Source organism: Oreochromis niloticus, linkage group LG4, assembly GCF_001858045.2.
Source record: "Oreochromis niloticus isolate F11D_XX linkage group LG4, O_niloticus_UMD_NMBU, whole genome shotgun sequence".
In the NCBI taxonomy this organism is placed as follows: domain Eukaryota; kingdom Metazoa; phylum Chordata; class Actinopteri; order Cichliformes; family Cichlidae; genus Oreochromis; species Oreochromis niloticus.
Genome location: NC_031969.2, coordinates 13,498,071 through 13,517,404, shown reverse-complemented (window position 1 = coordinate 13,517,404; position 19,334 = coordinate 13,498,071). Strand labels below are relative to the sequence as shown.

Below are 19,334 nucleotides of genomic sequence, written 5' to 3'. Positions count from 1 at the left end.
AAGTGTAATTGGATGTGAAGATTTGTAAAATCATCTGTATACTAAAGAGAGCTCACTGCCTGTCAAGATAATGTGACATGAAACCATCTGAAGGCAGTTTGCTGAGAGAATAAACTCTGGTATAAAAGATACTCGGGTATGCATTCTATATTCATCCCAGACTACATACACACACACACACACACACACACACACACACACACACACACACACACACACACACACACATTAATTGCATGGAGGTTTACCCTGACCTGATTCATAACTTCTGTTGACCCAAACCTTTAAAGCAAAGATTGATTTGATTATAATTCTAAATGTATCTTTTAAAATGAAATGGTACAATAGAATAAAACTAACCATTCATCTTACAAATGTAATCAGATCACGTTTTGACACATTTGTCTCTTGAATTCATCAATAATCCTGTTCAGCTTTATATTTGTTACAGTCCAGTGAGACAAGATTTTTTTTGATTACTTTTGACAGATATATTTGAGAACAAAACATAATGAGACAAAAACTTGTCTATTTTATACACAGACATTTTAATGCTCAGTCCTGCAGCACTAATCCATCTATCCAGATTGCGGGGAAGAAGCAGACAATCACAGATTTCTCCCACCCTGGCCACTTCTTCATCCATCCAATCACCAAGTTGTTCCCAAGCTAGCCAAGAGATACAACCTCTCCAGTGTGTCCTGGGATCGCTCTGGGGCATCCTCCCGGTGGGACATGCCAAAAAAAATCTTTGGAAGTGTTTAGGAGGCATCCTAATCAGAAGCTCAAACAACCTCAACTAGCTCCTTTAGCTGTTTTGCAATAGATAAATGTTAAAAGAAATTTAAGTCATTATTTGGTTAAATAGCTCTGTGATGCAATGGTGACATTTAGATTACAACTCCCTACCTTAAGGCAGGGAGTTGTCTAGTTTTAGGCCATCCTTTGAGGATCGTTGTTAAAGGGGGCGCCTGTCTCACTTTCAGTAAGTAAGTAAAATATTCATTAGCGTTTACACCACTCTCAATCCTACTTTCAGGTTTGATTTGATGCAGCATTGTAGTTATTTTGTAAATTACAAGCCTACTTGGGCAGCAGTGGTTAAAACTCTTGCCTCACAGCAAGAAGGTGCTGGGTTTGAATCTACCATCTGACCTTTCTGTTTTGCATGTTCTCCCCGTGTCTGTGTGGGTGCTCTCCGGATACTCAGACTCCCAAAGACATGCAGTTAGTGGGGTTAGATTAACTGGTCATTCTAAAATTGCCCAGAGGTGTGAATGGTTGTCTGTCTGACCGCCCTATGGCAGCTAGGATAAGCTCCAGCATAATCATCACTTCCAGAGAACAGTTGTTGATGCAGGACAGTTTATGTTTTATACATGATTCCCTTTGCTGTGGTTCTCCAAGATGAACTCTTTTCTGGCACAGTCATTTCTCTGGTCTTCATACTGGTATTTGCCTTCTGGCTCCAAATGCAATCTCAACAGATGAAAAGAACATAGATGCAGGTTAGAAACCCAGTAGTCTTTTATGTGCCATCAAAAGAAAAATGGAAACACCAGAGCAAGCAGTCGCCCCTGTCAGTCAGTCAATAAATTACTTCTGTACAACTCAATATGACGGCACTAAACACAAAACATTTTCTCAGAAGTAGTGAAATGCATGTGTATGTGAAGACCAATGAATAAAAATCCTTTAATTTAAAGCCCACCTAAGGTCAATGGCAAACACGCAAAATGTAATCTTTAAGATTTGAACAATAATAAGCATCTCAAAGCTCTTTCTTCCAACATGAACGAATGCCTGCCCGTCATCAAAGTGAACAAAAGCAATGAAAATCTATTTCTAAAGATCAGTGTGTGATTAAAATGGCACTAAAAAAACCCACTGAAGTACCAATAAAAGGCTGACCGGTCTGGTGAAACAAGTTTTAAACATTTCTTTGAGAAAAAAAATTGTTAGCAGTTGGAGTCAAATCCATGACCTTACATTTTACCATTCTTTACTACCTGGCTGAGAAGCAAATCCTGCACAACGCAGCGTACACATACACATACACACACAAATACCTGCAAAACAAGAGCCATCGATCTTTCTTTGGACAGAGAACATATTTAGTCAGCACGGCAGCCTTGTGGAAACCAGCGTGGCAGCTGGTTCCTCAACAGTGGACGGGAATAATGAGCAGGAAAGGGTCAGCCAACGATACTTAAACTGCAGTTTCATCAGTCGATGATACACACCCAAGCAAGTTGGTGCTTACACAAACAAAAGGCTGTTTCACTAAAGCTGTGTTTTAACTCTATACTCCTTCAATTGAAGTATGCAGCCTGGTGGATAGAATCCACCAAAACCATAATCAGGCAACAAATGTACAATAAAGTAAACTTTTCAGATGTTAAATAGATTGTGAGGCATTTCACAGATTCATGAAAGTCAAGAGAGAGCTGAGGATGATGTCTATATACATGACGAACACACAATGACAATGACAACATAAAGCTTGATCACAGCTTCACTCATGAAGATCCGCAGCCACTCGTCTGCCTGCGATGCTGGTTGTTTGGGCTGCTCGTCTATTCGGTGTCAGACTTCATTTCATCACCTCCCACCACTGTAGGTATCTGCTGTGCTGTGTAACTTCATCTGAGTAACTGTGTGTTACAGTTACTCAGATGAAGTTAAAACAGTTTCAAATAAACTGTTTTAATTTCTTTCAGTGGTCTCTCCTTGTTACTGACCATGTCGACCCTTTTTTAAAAGAGATTGCTTGGACTTTTGGACAAGGAATGAACTAAATTTAATCTTCATGTTTCTTAAATGGCTACAGGAAATGATTGAGTGCAGTGAAGTTCTACTGCATAGATTTAAGAGTTTCCTTACATCTCTCCTCTTTTCTCTGCATCGTTGCTTTACCTAACAATATAAAGTTCCTTGAGACAACTGTTGTTGTCATTTGGTGCTATATAAATAAACTGAAATGAATTGAAATTTTTCCTGCGCTATGAGTCATAATGTGTTCAGTAGACATGAACACTATCTGTTAGTTCATGTCTGACCTTCACTGTGGCTTTGATGAAAATCCAAGTAATTAAAAAAAAAAAGAAAAAGAAAAGAGAAGAAAAAAAAAAAACACACACAAATGTTTCTCTGCATTTTTCCCTGGAGCCATGAATCTAAATATTCATGCATTTCTATGGGGTTTATGGTTATGGCTGTATGTATAACATCATATGTATATGAGAAACTAATGACCTCAATTTCTTCCTGAGGCATCTCAGTACACATGCATACAGTACATTCTTGCTTTAGCAAGAGTGGACCATTATAGCGTGAGGTGTAATCAAAATAAAAAGTGCAGCATTTAAGACTTTTTTTTTAATCATCATAATTAAAAGCAGATGTGACTGGTTATCTAAGGAACATTTCAAGGTGTGACTAAAAGCCTCGACTGATGTCAACCTTCCCAAAAGTGGAGCTTTACAGACTGCAGTGGAACTAAACACAAAGGAACTTAACTGAAGTTAAACGAGTCACTTCCTGAGCTGTGAATCTACATTATTTGTTAGACTTAAGACATTAAGTAGATTAGAATACTGTGAAACTAATAAACTCCATATAAATGTATGGGATGTTTTCCTCAACATTTCTCCATAACAGTGAATTTTGTATCATTCTTATTTGAATCTATGTGGTCATGAAGTGTATATTTTTTTAATATTGTATTTCTACTGTATTGTGTTACTAAAAATTAAAAAAAGAAATCTGAAGACTCAAATAATTAGAAAGAAAAATCTGTGTTGCCGCTCAAAACTTGATAGCTGTTCTAAGATCAGCACTGTTAAGAGGTAAAAACGAGATTTCTACTAAAGATTTCTACTGTGCACATTAATGGCGTAAACTATCATAATCAAAAATAACTAAAAATTTACAGTCATGCTATCAGAGCTAGCTATCCAGCGCAAAGCCAGCGCTGGAGCGTCTTATACCTGCATTTTTTCTGACGGCCAGCAGGTTGCAAACAATAGTTCAATTATATAGAGTACAAGCTTTTGGCTTGACCTTAGAAAAAGCTTTTCTGATGAGTTTATGCACTTAGATTCTAGTTTCCACCTCATTTTGTACATTATGATCCCTTTTAGTTCCAAAAATCAGAGTAAATCAGGGTGAAAATGGGTTTCAACTGTGCACATGTACAGAGTCTTGGTAAATGGTAAATGGCCTGTATTTATGTAGCGCTTTTACTAGTCCCTAAGGACCCCAAAGCGCTTTACATATCCAGTCATTCACCCATTCACACACACACATTCACACACTTGTTGTAGCCACAGCCACCCTGGGGCGCACTGACAGAGGCGAGGCTGCCGGACACTGGCGCCACCGGGCCCTCTGACCACCACCAGTAGGCAACAGGTGAAGTGTGTTGCCCAAGGACACAACGACCGAGACTGTCCAAGCCGGGGCTCCGATTACAAGGCGAACTCCCAACTCTTGAGCCACGATCACCCACAGAGGCGACAGAGTCTTTAAAGGTCTCAGTTAGATTCACCTCTTGGTTATCACGCCTGGTTTCAAAACACCAACATGGTGACAGCCAAAACACAAAACACACCAGCTCGAGGCTCGCCTGAAACGGTGGCTCACTCCATCTTTTATCTAGTGACTCGTGAGCATGCACTAGAGCATGAAAATGAGTATCTTTACACACTAACAGTAATAACTTTTTGCACGCTTTTTGTGATATAAAATGAAATGGGTAATGCTCCATAATCAAAATTAAATCAAATTAAAGTAGGCTATATGAACATATGCACCAAATTCCACGAAAAAGGCCAACAATCAAAATATTTCACTCTGAGGTAAACGTGGTGGGAAACTAGTCAACTAAACAAGACTGCTGTCACAGGACCGTGCTCCTAGCATGACTTAAAACCGTGACATTAATTTTTACGCTATATAACAGCTACTACATACTGAGCCACAGATTCATATTTGCACACTGCTTTGTGTGGTTTCACTCGCCGGTATTTTGCATGAGTACATCTCCCAGATTTCACTGCAGGAGTTTCAGTATGAATTACGGCCTGTATGGGCTCTCATAGTGTAACACTGACATGCATTAATGTGAGAGCAGATGTATTACAGTGACTGAGTGCAGAGCTGTATGTGAGTCTGCTCCTCATACATACACTAATGCCGCTGCTGTTCCGAGGTTTAATTGGATATATGCAAATCCAGGGAAACTTTAAGGGAAGAGTAGAGGGATTTAAGTGCATTAATGGCCTAGGAGTGTGGAAATGAGAGTGCAAAGATACTGTAACTCGCAAACAGTACGCGCATTAGTACACAAACAACTCTCTCTATCTCCTTCACACACAAGATTAAAGGATAAGGCTGGCATTAGTTTTATCTTTTTTTATGATTAGCAGCAAATCCCATGAAAAGACCGAAGCCACCGATGAATTCCCCCTAAGTGCTGTCTGTGCAGCCGCGGTCTATCATATACAGCTCCACTGTCATCACAAACATACACAACACAACATAAAACTAGATTTTGTTCAACACAATTTTGTTTCCACCTCATAAGCAGTCGGTACATCCATGAGCATGCTCAGTGACGCCTTCCTAATATAGAAGTATTCTTCAAATGCAGTTGCAGTTATAGAAAATTGCATGCCACATTCATCATAATGAAGGAATATGCACAAAGATATAGATCACATCTGGACAACTATGAAATTATAAGGATAATTTCATTTAAAAAAAAGAGATAAAATAAGCTCTGCATACATTGTTTTGCACACACACAATGCATTGGAGCTGCACTGCAAAGAAGATCTGGGTTTTAATGGGCCACTCAGCTTTCATAGAGCAGGAATAAGCTGTGAGATAAGGACGGCATAAAAGGAACACTGCAAAGTGAAGAACAAAGGTGCAAGACTTGCATAAATTTACTCTTCTTGACAACCACCACTGGGCACAATTTCTCTGTTGCACAGCTGGCCACTGGCACCATAACAAATCAACAGTTTGGGGAAAGGAAGAGAGCCAGAGAAACAAACGAGGGAAAGAGACTTCACAGTCACATTGTGCTACTTCTTAAAGGGTGCATATGTCCAGCAGGGAGGGGAATTGGCTGAGGCAGATTTTCAGACACATATGAGGAGCCGAGCCTACGAGCGAGGAGGTTGCCGAGGGCTGCAGGGCAGCTGGAAAGATGGCTCACAGTGTGAGGGGAATGACATGGGCCACTCTCTCTGTAAAGCTGGCCTGGCAGAGGGGAATGGGGTCTGGCATGCTAATCACCACTTGAGACAGGAGGAGGGGACAAATATTCAGATGTTGTTTCTGTTATGATCATAAACAGCTGATGTGCCACTTTGATGTGCACTGTCTGAGTCAAACTTCATGTTCAAACGGCTAATGAAAATATGGCGGCTGTCACGGCACATAAGAAACACTTTCCTCATATTCATGTTGAACAGCTGTGTGAATGTATAAATGTGATTTTCTATTCTAGTCTGCAACAATAAAACTGTTAAACATCTGTTTTTTTTCTGGGGAAAATATTAATAATAAAAAACAGCTGAGTCCAAATCCTGCAGCTCACTTGTGGTTTCTCCCCATTTTTTCTTTTTCTTTTTAAACCCACACTTTTTATTCTTGGAGTACTTTGAGCTGTCACAATCACAAGCGGACTTATTCTTCTTGAAAGTGTCCTCATGCTGCAAGAATGATAACAGCCGTGGATGTCTAGGGACATAAAAATCTGTGGGAAAATCTGTTTAAATCTGGTTTGGCCTTTAAAAAAATTCATTGAAAATATGTAACGAGAATTACCAGCTCGGGTTTGTAAGGCGTTGTTTCTCTGCAGGTTGCACTGATTTAACCTTGTCCGCATCAGTTGCCATCAGTTACTGATTTTATCCCATTAGATCAGGGTTGTCAAATTCATTTTACACTGAGGTGCAATTTCAACAGTACGTCCGAGTTTTTCTACCTAATAGAGAAATCCTGCTTTACTACATTGAGGAAATATGCCTGAAATAGATGAATAAAATAACAGAAAAAGCTCTGGTAGCTGGAGGTTTTTGTTAATTCATAGAAAATGTTCTTTTTTATTGTGGACAAACTATTAAAAAAAGAGAAAAGAGTGTACAGTGAAAAAACATTTCAATGTTTATCTATCACTTAGTTACTTTAGTGCAGTATGAATGGCCATGAGGGACTTTATCAGGAGGACAAGCTGTAAAACTTATGAAAACACATGTAGAAGTCACAAATCGATGCCATCCTTCACAATTTCCACTGGGCCAGATTGGAGTCTTTGGCAGGCCGATTCTGGACCACGGGCCTTATGTTTGACAATTGCTGCATAAGATGTAAGTTCAAATATCATATACATTTATAAGTTATGACCAAAAATGTGCCGTGTGAAATGACTTTAGGCCAAATTCCTTTGAGCCCCAGCGAGTTTGGGACAAAAACCCTCCAGCCATAGCTGTTGTAAGCACAAATGCATGAAAAGCCCCCCAAAACCAAAACAGGAACCTTAAAAAACTGAAGGTTCTGTCATAATCTAAATGAAGAAATATCTCAGTATGGTTGCCACACATTGGGGGAAAAAAAAGAGCTATTTTAATTTCCCTTCCTGTACCGAAGACAAATCATTATGATGCTATCTCACTGATGTCTACTCGGGCTATTTTTAACAATGCTGCTGTATTGCCTTTGATCCTAAACCATAGAAACATCAATCAGAAAGCTGCTGGGTGAGAGTGCATCAGCACTTATGGAGAGGCACAACCTGAGACTTGCAGTGTAACAGGAGGAGGGGGTCTTTGCCGGAGCTTCGGAGACGAAAACGCTTTGATTTCAACTTTCTTATTTTACACTTCTGAATGCCCGCGCACGTCTGCCATTAATTCGAGTTTTCGGGGTAGGCTGCTGGATTACAGACACATTTGACCCTGAATTTGACATTTGTTAAATAATTTCAAAGGGTTAGCAATCACATAATTCAGGCACGTCTTCATGTTTGCAGCCAGGAACAGGGTGAAATTACCTGGCGGTTGTGTTAATGGGCTCTGTCAAGTGCACTACAGATCCAGATTAGACATAATTGATCTAGAAATGGCTATGCTTGGCATGAAAAAAAAAGCAGAAGAGCCTGAGAAAACAAACAAACAACACTGTTTCAGAAAGAGATGGACAGAGTGTGTGTCAGGAATCGTCACAGGAGATGTGTGGCAGTAGCTGTAGCTGAGGTGTATATCCTGTGGGTGGAGGACAGAGAGTCTCTTTCAAAAAGCACACTGAAATATTGGTTTTCTTCAGATTATCTCTGGATGACAACACTGTTTCATAGAAGTGTCTGCTTACATTACCTCTCCACTCTGCTGACAGAAATTTCTATACCTGACAGTGTGTAGTTGTCTCCCCTGTTTTTTTTTTCCCTTTCCCTCCTGTGTTTCCTAGCTCCTCAGGTGCCTAGACACCATGCTCTGTTGCAGGCTAATTACCCGTGTCGCTCTGGGAGGAGATGAGGGGAGATCCCCAAGCAGAAGAGACAGCTGTCTTTGCGCCTCTGCAAGCTACTGTAGGGCCCTCCCCTCTGTGCGCAACAAGCGCCGATGTTACAGACAGAAATCATGTCAAGGCCACTTCAGCCTCCACCTCAATTAGAGCAAATCTGGGGAGGAAGAGTGACAGAGACTGCATTTCTTCTCTTGTTCTTTTAGTAATAGTTGTCTCGCTTTAAATGGATACGCCTTTTGCTCGTCTTTTCATGAGACAACCTCCTGCATCAAGGCTCGTGTCTTGAATTAATCTCCACATTTTTATATTTCACCACTTCCAGCATGTAATTCTGCATTTCATTTCAAAGTATTTTATATCATGTGGACTGTGTTTACCTCAATGTGCTTTGGGTGCAGTTAGAACATTTTTAATGCGACCAACTGATAAGGCTTGCAAAAATAACTGGACCTTGGTGTATTGACAGTCACACCTTTTATTTGTAGCCTGTAGCACATTTAAGTTTACCCAAAGTGCTTTAGATCTTATCTTAAAACTGACTCCTTATGCTGCCACTTTCTCTTATGTCTTTGTATAGATGTGCATGTGTGTGTTTTTTGTACTCTGTGGCTACTCCAACTTCCTGTGAAAGACTAGAATGCTAGGCTAGGTTAATAGATGCTTCTAAATTGGATAAAGGGCTAATGTTAGCTAATGTTAAGGTAGCTAATGTTAGCTAAATGCTAACATTAGCATGCTAACATTCTAATAGTGACAAAAAGTGTTTTGAAAATTTACCAATTAGCACTACGAGCAACCTGCTAACGTTGACTCAAAACTACACATGAAAATTGTGATCGTCAAAGCTGTGAAAGGATATGTGCACAAACCATGTGATATTTGAGATGTTTCAGTCACACTAACGGGAAGTGCTGATGATGCCACACTGGAAAAGGCTTTCTTGTGCTGCCAAGAGACCCAGGTAAAAATATCGTTAGGATGACACGCACCCCTGCCACCTGATAAAGTCTAGATGATAATTATGAACGCCTGTGCCATCTGTTGTTCTCCCATCTTCTTGGATAAACATTAAGAGACAGAATACTTATCATTACAGAAGCAGGTTTTCAAAGTTATAATTTCCAGGTAGTCAAGAATAAAAAAACAACAGATAAAAAAGATGGAATAATTACAGTCTATATATATTTATTAATTCAGCATCTACTCTCAAGAAGGAGTGATCAGTGCATCTTTCAGCACAAAAGAAAAAGACCTCAATGGAGCATCTGCAGGGAAAGTAAACAAGCGTCTGCCTAAAAATGTACCATGTGAGGATAATTGATTTGTCTGAGCAGGCCAGTAAATGGAAGATGCCAGCCAACGTCGCCACACAATGAAGCCACCAGAGAGCACGGATGTTGCTAATCAGTTGTGTGATACGAACCAAAAGCAGGCTTCCCACTGTAACTGAATGGCTAATATGCCTATCAGAGAGAGCCCTGAACATATGCAACAGGCCTGTCCACATAAGCACCACAGCAGGCCATCCAGTGATATTAAGCTCTTTGGGTGGAAAAGAGGAGAGTAGGAAATGTAAATAGATCCATGCCTGAGGGAATCTGTGGGAGCGCAACCCACATAACGATCTGTCAATTTAATAGCGTGTGGGAGAGTAAAAGTACGGGATGGAGAGAAATGTTCTCCTTTTCTGTTCATTAATCGCAACAGAAAGGGATTGATGGATGTTCGGCGTCTGTCATTAACTGGCCAATTTTTAAAGGCTGTGGAAATGGAGAGGGAGATCTAAAAATTGCTATATTTGGGGGAGTTGCGTCCAAGAAGCGCCAATTTCAGTTCTCCATTATCTTTTCTCAATGACTGACCATTTCATTTGCTGATTACTGAAATGGTAAAAGTTAAAAAAAGAAGAAAGAAACTGTAAGCACACACTGGACACACAAAGTACGAGCTATATTCAGCTGTTTGAAAGAATCGTCCCTAACCCTAGCTAATGCCTCTTTGTGAGTCTCTTGCAGGACTCATGCAATTTTGAAAACATTTCTGATGCTGCTCCCAGTGGAGACGAGACTGCGGTGATTCAAGCCGCCATGACACCAATTAGTGGGGTAAATAATGGCACGGAAAGCAGAAGCATTCCCACAGCGGCTTTCCCACCTCACTGATCTCCCTAGTCTTTTCAAAGTGGCTTTTCTTCACAGCCTGAAATTTACGATGAAAGGGCTGCACTAACTCATCAGTGCCGTTGCCTCTTCCATACAACAATGGCTCGATACCCAGTGCATATCATCATCAGCCTGTCTGCTCTGGCATCAAGCCACTGCACTGTTAACACACACCAAAAAAAAGAAGAAGCAGCAGCAATAGCAAATCCAGACTTGTACACAGTCATTTTCCTGAGCAGCCACTGTGAAGCCCGGGCAGCTCCAAAACACCACACCACTGAGTAAATGTTCAAGCAGGCAGGACTGGACATGTCTGCTTTCTGAACTCTCCATACTACACCTCATCGCCGTGGCAATCAATAGTGTTGCTTTTAGATAAAACCAGTTCACCAGCCTGACTGCGAGACACGCTGTGTGTACACGTCTGCACGTCTTCTGTCATAGGCCCTTATGTCTGTGCGGCGAGTGACGAGCCCGTTATCACTCAGGAGTCAGTGAGCTGCGGCAGGAAGGAGGTGCACAAGCTGTAGAGATGCTGTCAAGCCCTCAGGCTGAAACAGCACTCTGCAGCAGGAGGAGATAGCTTATCTGTGTGTGGCCAAAGGTGATCGAAAACAGTGTGTGGGCAACAGCACTGGGATCGGGCTGCCGATGGCTCACAGAGCATCTAGAACGAACAACAAAGCATTTTCATTCACTTTTTGTGTTGTTTTGTTTTGTTGCTGTTATGAAAGAGCATACAACTCCCGCACAGATACCCTCACATAAAATTTTATCTGTGTGTTGTATGCAAGGTTTATATTAACTTACCCATGCAGCTCCTTGAGAGAAAACGAGATCTTGAGGTTGTGTCCCAGCACGTGAAGGGCTGTGAGAATGTCGGCCCATTGCACCATCTCACCCAAAGGACCTCCCTTCAGCACCTTGGGACTGAATACATCCCCAGACTCCTCTGTCAGAAAACCCACGTGGACGAGAATCTGAATGCAGAAGGTAGAGGAGAAGAGTCAAGGCAAGAGAGGAATGGAGTTGAGTGCACCACAGCACAATGTTTTTTTAATGCAGTGCGTGCAGTGTTTCAGTTCTGTTACAGTAGGGAACTGGGGATTTATTTATTTTTTTGGCCCCCATCAATTTCAACTTTTGCTATTCAGACAATCTGCACTGCATGGGGAATAACTGAAAGCAATTGAGAGGGCAATTTTCCAAGGTGTTTCGAAATTTCACATATAAATGTATCCAGATATTAGGCATGGATCAGTGAGGTTACATTTTAAATACTGAATATGTAATGAATGAGGGAAAAAAAGAACGAAAAAGCAGACTTGCTGCGTTTTCACACTAGGCAACCAATTCATTCAACTCTGCATGAAGCCGAGATAAAAACTGACCTGTGCGAGGATAATTCATATGCACAACGATGCACGACTTTTAAAACGGTTTACCAGGAAGCATAGCTTTCCCAGGGTATTAAATATTTTCAACAGATGGCAGTATATACTTTTCTTTTCTTTTTTTTTTTTTATTTCTCCATCACACGTGTTTTGAAAAACCTTTTAAAAAAAAAGATTCACAGTAGATCACACATATGCCAGCTAAGTAAATTTACACATTGCAAGGATTGCTTAGTTCAGTTCGCAGATTCATTTGTCTCCTACACTGCTAACACAAAACAGCTTGAGCCTCGAAACTGTTTAGCATGCAGAGCTGTACCCACACATGAGCCACACATATCAGATCTGAAATCACTGCCGCAACAACAGTGCGAATTGTGGTAGGGAATAAAAAACAAAACAAACAAAAGATCTCAGTTTGGTGTGAGGGCAGGGGTGGGTGGTGTAGGGAGGGTTAATTTTATAATTTGCACAAACATTGAAAGAATAAAATAACCAAGTACATAAACAGGACATAGTGATTATCAGCATATGTTCAATAATAACCGAAAGAAGAATAGATCCTTTGAAAAAATATTATAAATCTTCTTTTTTTTAATAGATAGGGCTTCGCTGAGGTTATGATAATGCTTTTAAAGAGAGGAATGGTTTGGTCTAGACAGAAGCATCACATTCAGGGGTGATCAAAAACAGTGTGTGGGCACAAACACTGTGATCGGGCTGCTGATCTCTTACCGAGCATCCAGAACAAACAGCAAAGCATTTTTACTTCTGAATTGAAATTTGTTGAGTTTTCCATAACAGTGATGATGGTGGTAAATGTATAACGTGTAGGTTAAAAAAATTTCGATTTAAAACTTTTCTCTGGAGAAGGTTTTTTATTAGATTAAACTGGTAAAACTGTGAAGTTAAAGTTTATTTAGAAAAGGCTATGAATCTGTTCGTTTTTCCTGATTTATCCAAGTCAGGGTTGCAGGAGGGCTGGAGCCTATCCTAGCTGACTGTGGGAGAGACACGGGGTACACGCTGGACATATCACTAGTCTACCAGAAGGCTAAGACAGAAACACAGCCAATCACACTCATGGCAAATCTTGAATCGCCAATTAACTGAACTGGACTGTGGGAGGAAGCTGGAATACCCAGAGGGAACTTGCACAGACACAAACACAACATGCAAAGTCCACACAGCAAATCTCCAGCTGGCCAGCAGGTTTGAAACCAGACCAAACTTCCCGTGAGGGGGCAATCCACCATCATGACATCCTCCCTTTAGATAATGATATAAGCTTGCTAAAAATGTCTTGATAGTCTTGGGGAATTATCTATCTCTCTATATATCTCTATCTCTATATCGCTCATATACATATATATATATATATATATATATATATATATATATATATATCTCTCTATCTCTATATCTATATATCTCTCTCTCTATATATATATATATACACACACACACACACACACACACGTATTCATTTGCAGCAGCTGATCTCAAAACAAACAAAAAATGGTGACATCACACATTTTTAGTCCAGTGGCATTTTAGGGCCACTGGCATGTGTTGTTTTATATCTATAAATAAGTGTACATCAAACAGTGATACTAATAGGGCCTGTGATTGATAACTTTGTCTTATACAATGAATATGTAGCTTGGAAAGAAGAAGGGTTATCCTTCTTTTCCTTGGTGTTTATGCTGAATGGGTCAACTGTTGCAGCAGCTCTCATCGACTTTTTTAAAAATTACTTCATCATCTGATGAAGTTGATTTTTCTTGTTTGTATTTGCTTCTTGCAGTTCTAGAACTGACAGAGCCTCTCAGGCGAGAGGTGAAACATCTAAATGACTTGAAGAAGTCTAGTTGCTTTCTTTCCAAGTTCCTACCATGACCCGGATGACTGAAAACCTACACATTCAAATTTTACAAGTCTAATAGATGTTTTTCTTTGCATTACACTATTGGTAATGGCAAATCTTCATCAGCTGATTGTGCTGACCATTCTATTGCCTAGAGAGTGCTGGCCCCATATCTCAGGTCTGAGGTGCTAGGAGGAAACAATGGTGTTTTAGTGCTGGAGCTATTCCAGTAATCATCATGGGGAACGTGAGGTGGATCATCATGGGGAGTGCGTCAGTGAGACATTGACACACTCACACGTCTTCGATCACAGTGTGACCCTATCTGCTGTCAGGACTTTTTGAGCAGTGGTAAGAAAAAGTGCGGAAAGACTGAACTACTGGCGACTGAAAACTGATCCCGGACACATTACTGGAAACAAGCTTTAAAGTGTTAACTGTTGGAATACATCTGTATTAATCTCTGAGGGAATTTGGCGTTACTGTTACTGTCTGAATCCAGCCTGACTCAGCAGGCGATTTAGATTCCTCCGTCAGCTGACAGAGATCATCCAAATGACTTTAGTTGGGGTAAATCTCTTTCAATAAATAAAGGATCCAGACTCTTATTGTATTGTTTGACTGTCAAGTTTGTTTTATTATTATCTTATTTTATCCATGTTGACAGTTATTCACCATGCCCAGAGGCACTACTAGTTTACTGTCAAGTGGCATCACTAGCTTTTGCAAGGACTTTGGCTTAGGATAAAGTAGAATTGGGTTAAACAATCAAACAAAAGGTGAGTGGTTGATATGCAAAAATACAAATGAGCAGGTAAACAGTCTTTGAAACAACAAAGACACCACTTTTTCATCAAGCATGGGTGCAAATCAAGACATGAATTCATGTGTCAAGTCAAGTTAGATAAGAAAGAGACGCAGACTCAAAGCTAATGTTACTTGTTGTTGTATAGCGGGTTAGTCTCTAGTCCAGTGTGACCATCTGTTCTGACAGGATGCTGATGTTAATGTTTTATCTGAAGATGATTCTGTGTCCAGTCCACTCAGAGGCAGATTAACTGTATTTGAACAGATTAATTCAACAATATCAACAAACCAAAAATATCAGACACGATTTCTAACTTCTTGCCAAAGAATGACTCAGATTTCAGTTCCCACAACCTAAAAGAACATGCAATTGCAATGCATACAGTTCCTTACATTTAAATCAAGATAAAAAATAATTGTTTTTTGCTTCTAGTTAGACTATAAACGAACACAAAAGACTAACCAGCAGTTACTCATGACTTACTAAAGTATCACATGAATGCCGAGTCATACCTACTGAACGATAAAGTAGGAGGTGAGGACAAGTTTTTCACTCAAACACTAAAAGCCAGAGTACAGCGAAACAGTAAAGGCATCAGAAAACTGGACAGGCTGGCCCGGTACACTCTATAAAGATCTCTATTTCACACAAATCAGTGTATTTCTGTTTGCTCAACAGCTCTCAGTGTTTCAGCAAAGGAAGCCAAGCTTGCAGGGTCTGGTTAATGGACAGTAACTATTACTGTCACACAGACCATTACAGTAAACAAAGCTCTCTTTTCCCAGTGGGGGAAAAAGAAGCTGGCATTTGGGAAGAGCGCAATCCTATTAACAGAGAGAAATTTGATTTATTCAGTTGAAAACTGGCTGATGATAGCAACGCAAATACACACACACATAATATAATGCCAGGATAATGTGAGTTCATTTGCAAAAGACAGAATTCAGCAATTCTGAATTTCTTTCAGTCGTCACGTTTCATTTTAACTACAGAAAAGTTTTGGGAGAACGGCCTACATCCATCTCAGTAAAAATAGCTTGTGAAACTGAGATCTGGACTACAGTAGCAGCATAATGAGAAGCAAGGCACATATAATGACACTGTAGCTTCTTAATAAAATGCTCCACACGAACATGCACGGCACGTAACTTGCCATATGGTACGTGGAGAGGATGTGTAATTGTATGGCTATAATCACATATGACTATATTTATGTACAAACCAAATTAGTTCAGACATTTAAGTCCTTCATTACAATAATAAGATGTGACTGGACCTCTGTTCCATGTGGAAACAATGTCAGTATCGGTCTGTTTACGATTCACTGGCCAGTTTTGACCAGGGAGATGATGTCACGGTTTCAACCATGTTTCCTTAGAGACTGTGCAAGAAGGCCATGGTCTATTTTTGGTGAGAGAAGTTATTTCATTAGAATAGCACTTAGCACTAGTTAGAATGGACCTGTGTAATGCACCCCTACAATCTATGCAAGTACCTTTCTAACCAAGCTTTACATAATAGCAGAGAATTTAGCACTACACTTTTATGTAAACGCGGTGGCACCTGGCTCCAAAAAACCAAAGCTATTGCCATCTGGTGGCGTTTGGAGAAAAAGTAGGTTTATGGCTTGATTTATCCTGTATGCAGTCCATCTTTGATATACAGTTTATGGTATGATATTGAATTGGCATTACTTTACTATTATTGTGCTCATATTAGCATCAGAATTGACCCCCCCCCCACAAATAAATAAACAAATAAATAAATCATTAAATGAAAACAATTAAGAACAGAACAAACAGTTCATATTTCAAAAAGTGTGTTTTTGCATTAGTCTAAAGTGAATTTTCAACTATTGGTTGTAGTGGTTAAAAACAGTGGGGTTTTTTTGTTTTGGTGTGTTTTTTTTACTCCTGTGTTCTGAACCAAAAACATATGAGCAGCCTAAGGCAAAGCAGACTGCTGGGACCCCAGAGGCAGCAACAGAAGGTTCAACACTGCTAATCAATGCGTCATCAAGATGTGAAACGGCTGACACCTCAGCAATTCAGATAAAAGTCTAGAGGTGGGGAAATCTGCCATGGCTGTATCTTGTGGGTGCTCTGCATGACACATTGTTATTTTATGCCATAATTACACTTTTTATTCCCAAATGTATCATCTAAATTCTCGCCAAAATACGCCATGCACTGATGCCACTGCTTTTTCACTGGACATCTCTTGACACTTGGTGGAAATGCAGCTGTCAGAGGTGAAAGTGCACAAAAGCCTCTCAGGAGTTACTCTGAGCCAGCATCTGTTCATGTCTGTACCTCAGCATAATGTAATTCACAACAAGCAGGCAAAGATTAAGAAGAACATGAAAGTTCATCTCAATGTCACGGTTGATGGTAACTTAGTTTGGTGTGTGGGCAAGTTTGTTAAAGTAGAAACATTCTGTGCTGAGAGTTTTTTCCCCTCAGTGCCTAACCAGATGGATTTACATCAAATTAGAAACTGAGGAATATGTTTCCAGACTTAGAAGACAGGAAAAAAATAAATAACAAGGGAAAAAACTGTAGATAAACGGTTTTATTCAGAGCACTCATCTGCTGTATGTTGCTGTCAAAACACTTTGAAAAGAGGAAACCGCATCACGGACTACTTCTCCTTCTGCGCACACTTTTCCTCCAGTGTGCGCAGAAGCATTTGTGTGTGAAGATCTCTCATATTCACCCTTTTTTGCTCTCTCCAGTGGTTGCGAAGCTTGTCATCCAGCCGCCGAGCAGCGGAGGCCCACTGCGCTGCCAGCCTGCGTATGCGTCTCTTCATGAAGCTCAAAGATTCCTTCCCGGTGCCCACCTGCTCCAGCAGAGCCCCGATGTCAGACTGAAAAACAGCCTGGATGACAGGAGAGGAAAGGTATCAGAAATGTAAGGAAAATTAGATGTGGCTTTTCATCAGCCAATAATTAATTTCATTCTTTTGTTGTAATAATTCCTTACTGAATTTTACACCAGAAAATAGGGAATATGCTGGTATTGAGATGAACGGGTGAGAGATATTAGAAAAAAATTAAACATTATAATGGCTGTTTTTTCTTAACAAATAAAGCTGTTTTCATTGAAAGCAGTTTAAAATCTATAGGGGACAAATAGTGTGCAGTGTCTTGTTATCCACTGTCACCCTGAGGTAGACTCCTTGGATAGGACAGCTGAGAGATTCCCAGACTTTCCTCTTTTACCCACTCTAATCACTGCATCATAAGGCTTAACCAGTATGGGATTATTAATCGAAGGAGAGACTGCATGAGAATAAGCTGATAACCACAAACCCAAACTGTCTCTCCCTAACACACATATACTATAAAAGGAAGAAAATACATAGAGCTGCACTGTCTTCTCTCAATACAGGTGGATTATTGCTCTCAAGAGCAACTTGTGTACAGCAAAACAAGATGCAGAGCACTGAAGGGACGCTTTGGGAGTATTCCCAGTGAGTACCGGCTGGCAATTACAGCAGAAGGCAGAGCTGCAGAAAGACTTCATGTCAGGGCCCATCATGCTGGCAGTGCATTACTCTGGGGAGAGACACGGGGGAGAGGACGGGGGCGAACGGATGGGTAGACCTAGCAGAGTGATTGTAAGCTCAGCGCATCGCGTGTTGATGCCGAAAATAAAAATCAAATGAGGCAGGAAAGCAAACAGCAGTGAAAACTGGGAGCGACACCTAGCACCCTCTCAGCGATAATTTACAGCTGCTTATTCTCCTCCGCGGGGAACTTAACAAATATGGCCACTGAATCCTCGAACATCGCAGCGCGCACTGCTCACCATTTCACACCATTATTTTTTATTTGCCAATTTCACGTATTTTCTTATATTTTTGCCAATTTCAGGCTTACGATAACTTTGAGATCGACACCACAGGTGGCGTTTCATGTGAGTGCAGATTACCATGTGCTTCCTCAGGGGAGCATCAGCCCCTTTTTTGACCTGCCGGTGAGAATTTCGACTTTAAAAGCACTGCACTCCCCCACCCTCTTGAGTTCTTCTTCATCAATGCACAGACGTGAAAACAACACAGCAAGATTCCTTAGTTCAGCAACAGGAATTCTCCTTTATTCTGCAAAAAAGCTCCCAGCTCTTGTACATTGCTCGGCCATAGTGGGCGAATGTTTAGCCCCTAAATCACTGTCACTTTGCTCTCTGTTCCAAGTTATTGTTCAGCTACCAGAAGGTCAGAAGCAATTGGAAGAAATGATGTGAAAATCTTATATCACCTGTCTCTTGGGGGGAGGCTTTAAGGTAGGTGTAGTGGTCTGATTCCTCCAGGCCAGTGGGGGGCAGAACCACTCCACCTCACTCAGGTAGATGAGGAAGGAGCAGTCAGAGCCGTCAACACCGTAAAAGGCGTAGCAAGGGTCCGAGGTCCAACGAGCACGCATCCACTGGAAAGAAAAGTTGGGGTTGAATACTTAAGACATACTGGACCAAGCTTTGCAAAAATAAGGTCCCACAAATACACCACCAACATAAAAAGCTGTTACAGAATTCAGTTTTCGTAAATTGTCCTTCACGTTCTGC

At 40.6% G+C, this 19,334-nt stretch overlaps 1 protein-coding gene across 1 annotated transcript in view; it reads right to left on the bottom strand.

The window, feature by feature from the left end:
• Positions 1-19,334, bottom strand: part of mgat5b (alpha-1,6-mannosylglycoprotein 6-beta-N-acetylglucosaminyltransferase B) — a 69,563-nt gene that overhangs the window by 23,597 nt on the left and 26,632 nt on the right. The window contains exons 6-8 of the mRNA XM_003454025.4: positions 19,031-19,198; positions 17,485-17,649; positions 11,511-11,680 (exon numbers count right to left, since the gene is read on the bottom strand). Coding sequence (XP_003454073.1) covers positions 11,511-11,680; positions 17,485-17,649; positions 19,031-19,198 — 503 coding nt within the window. The remainder of the gene's footprint in view (positions 1-11,510; positions 11,681-17,484; positions 17,650-19,030; positions 19,199-19,334) is intronic.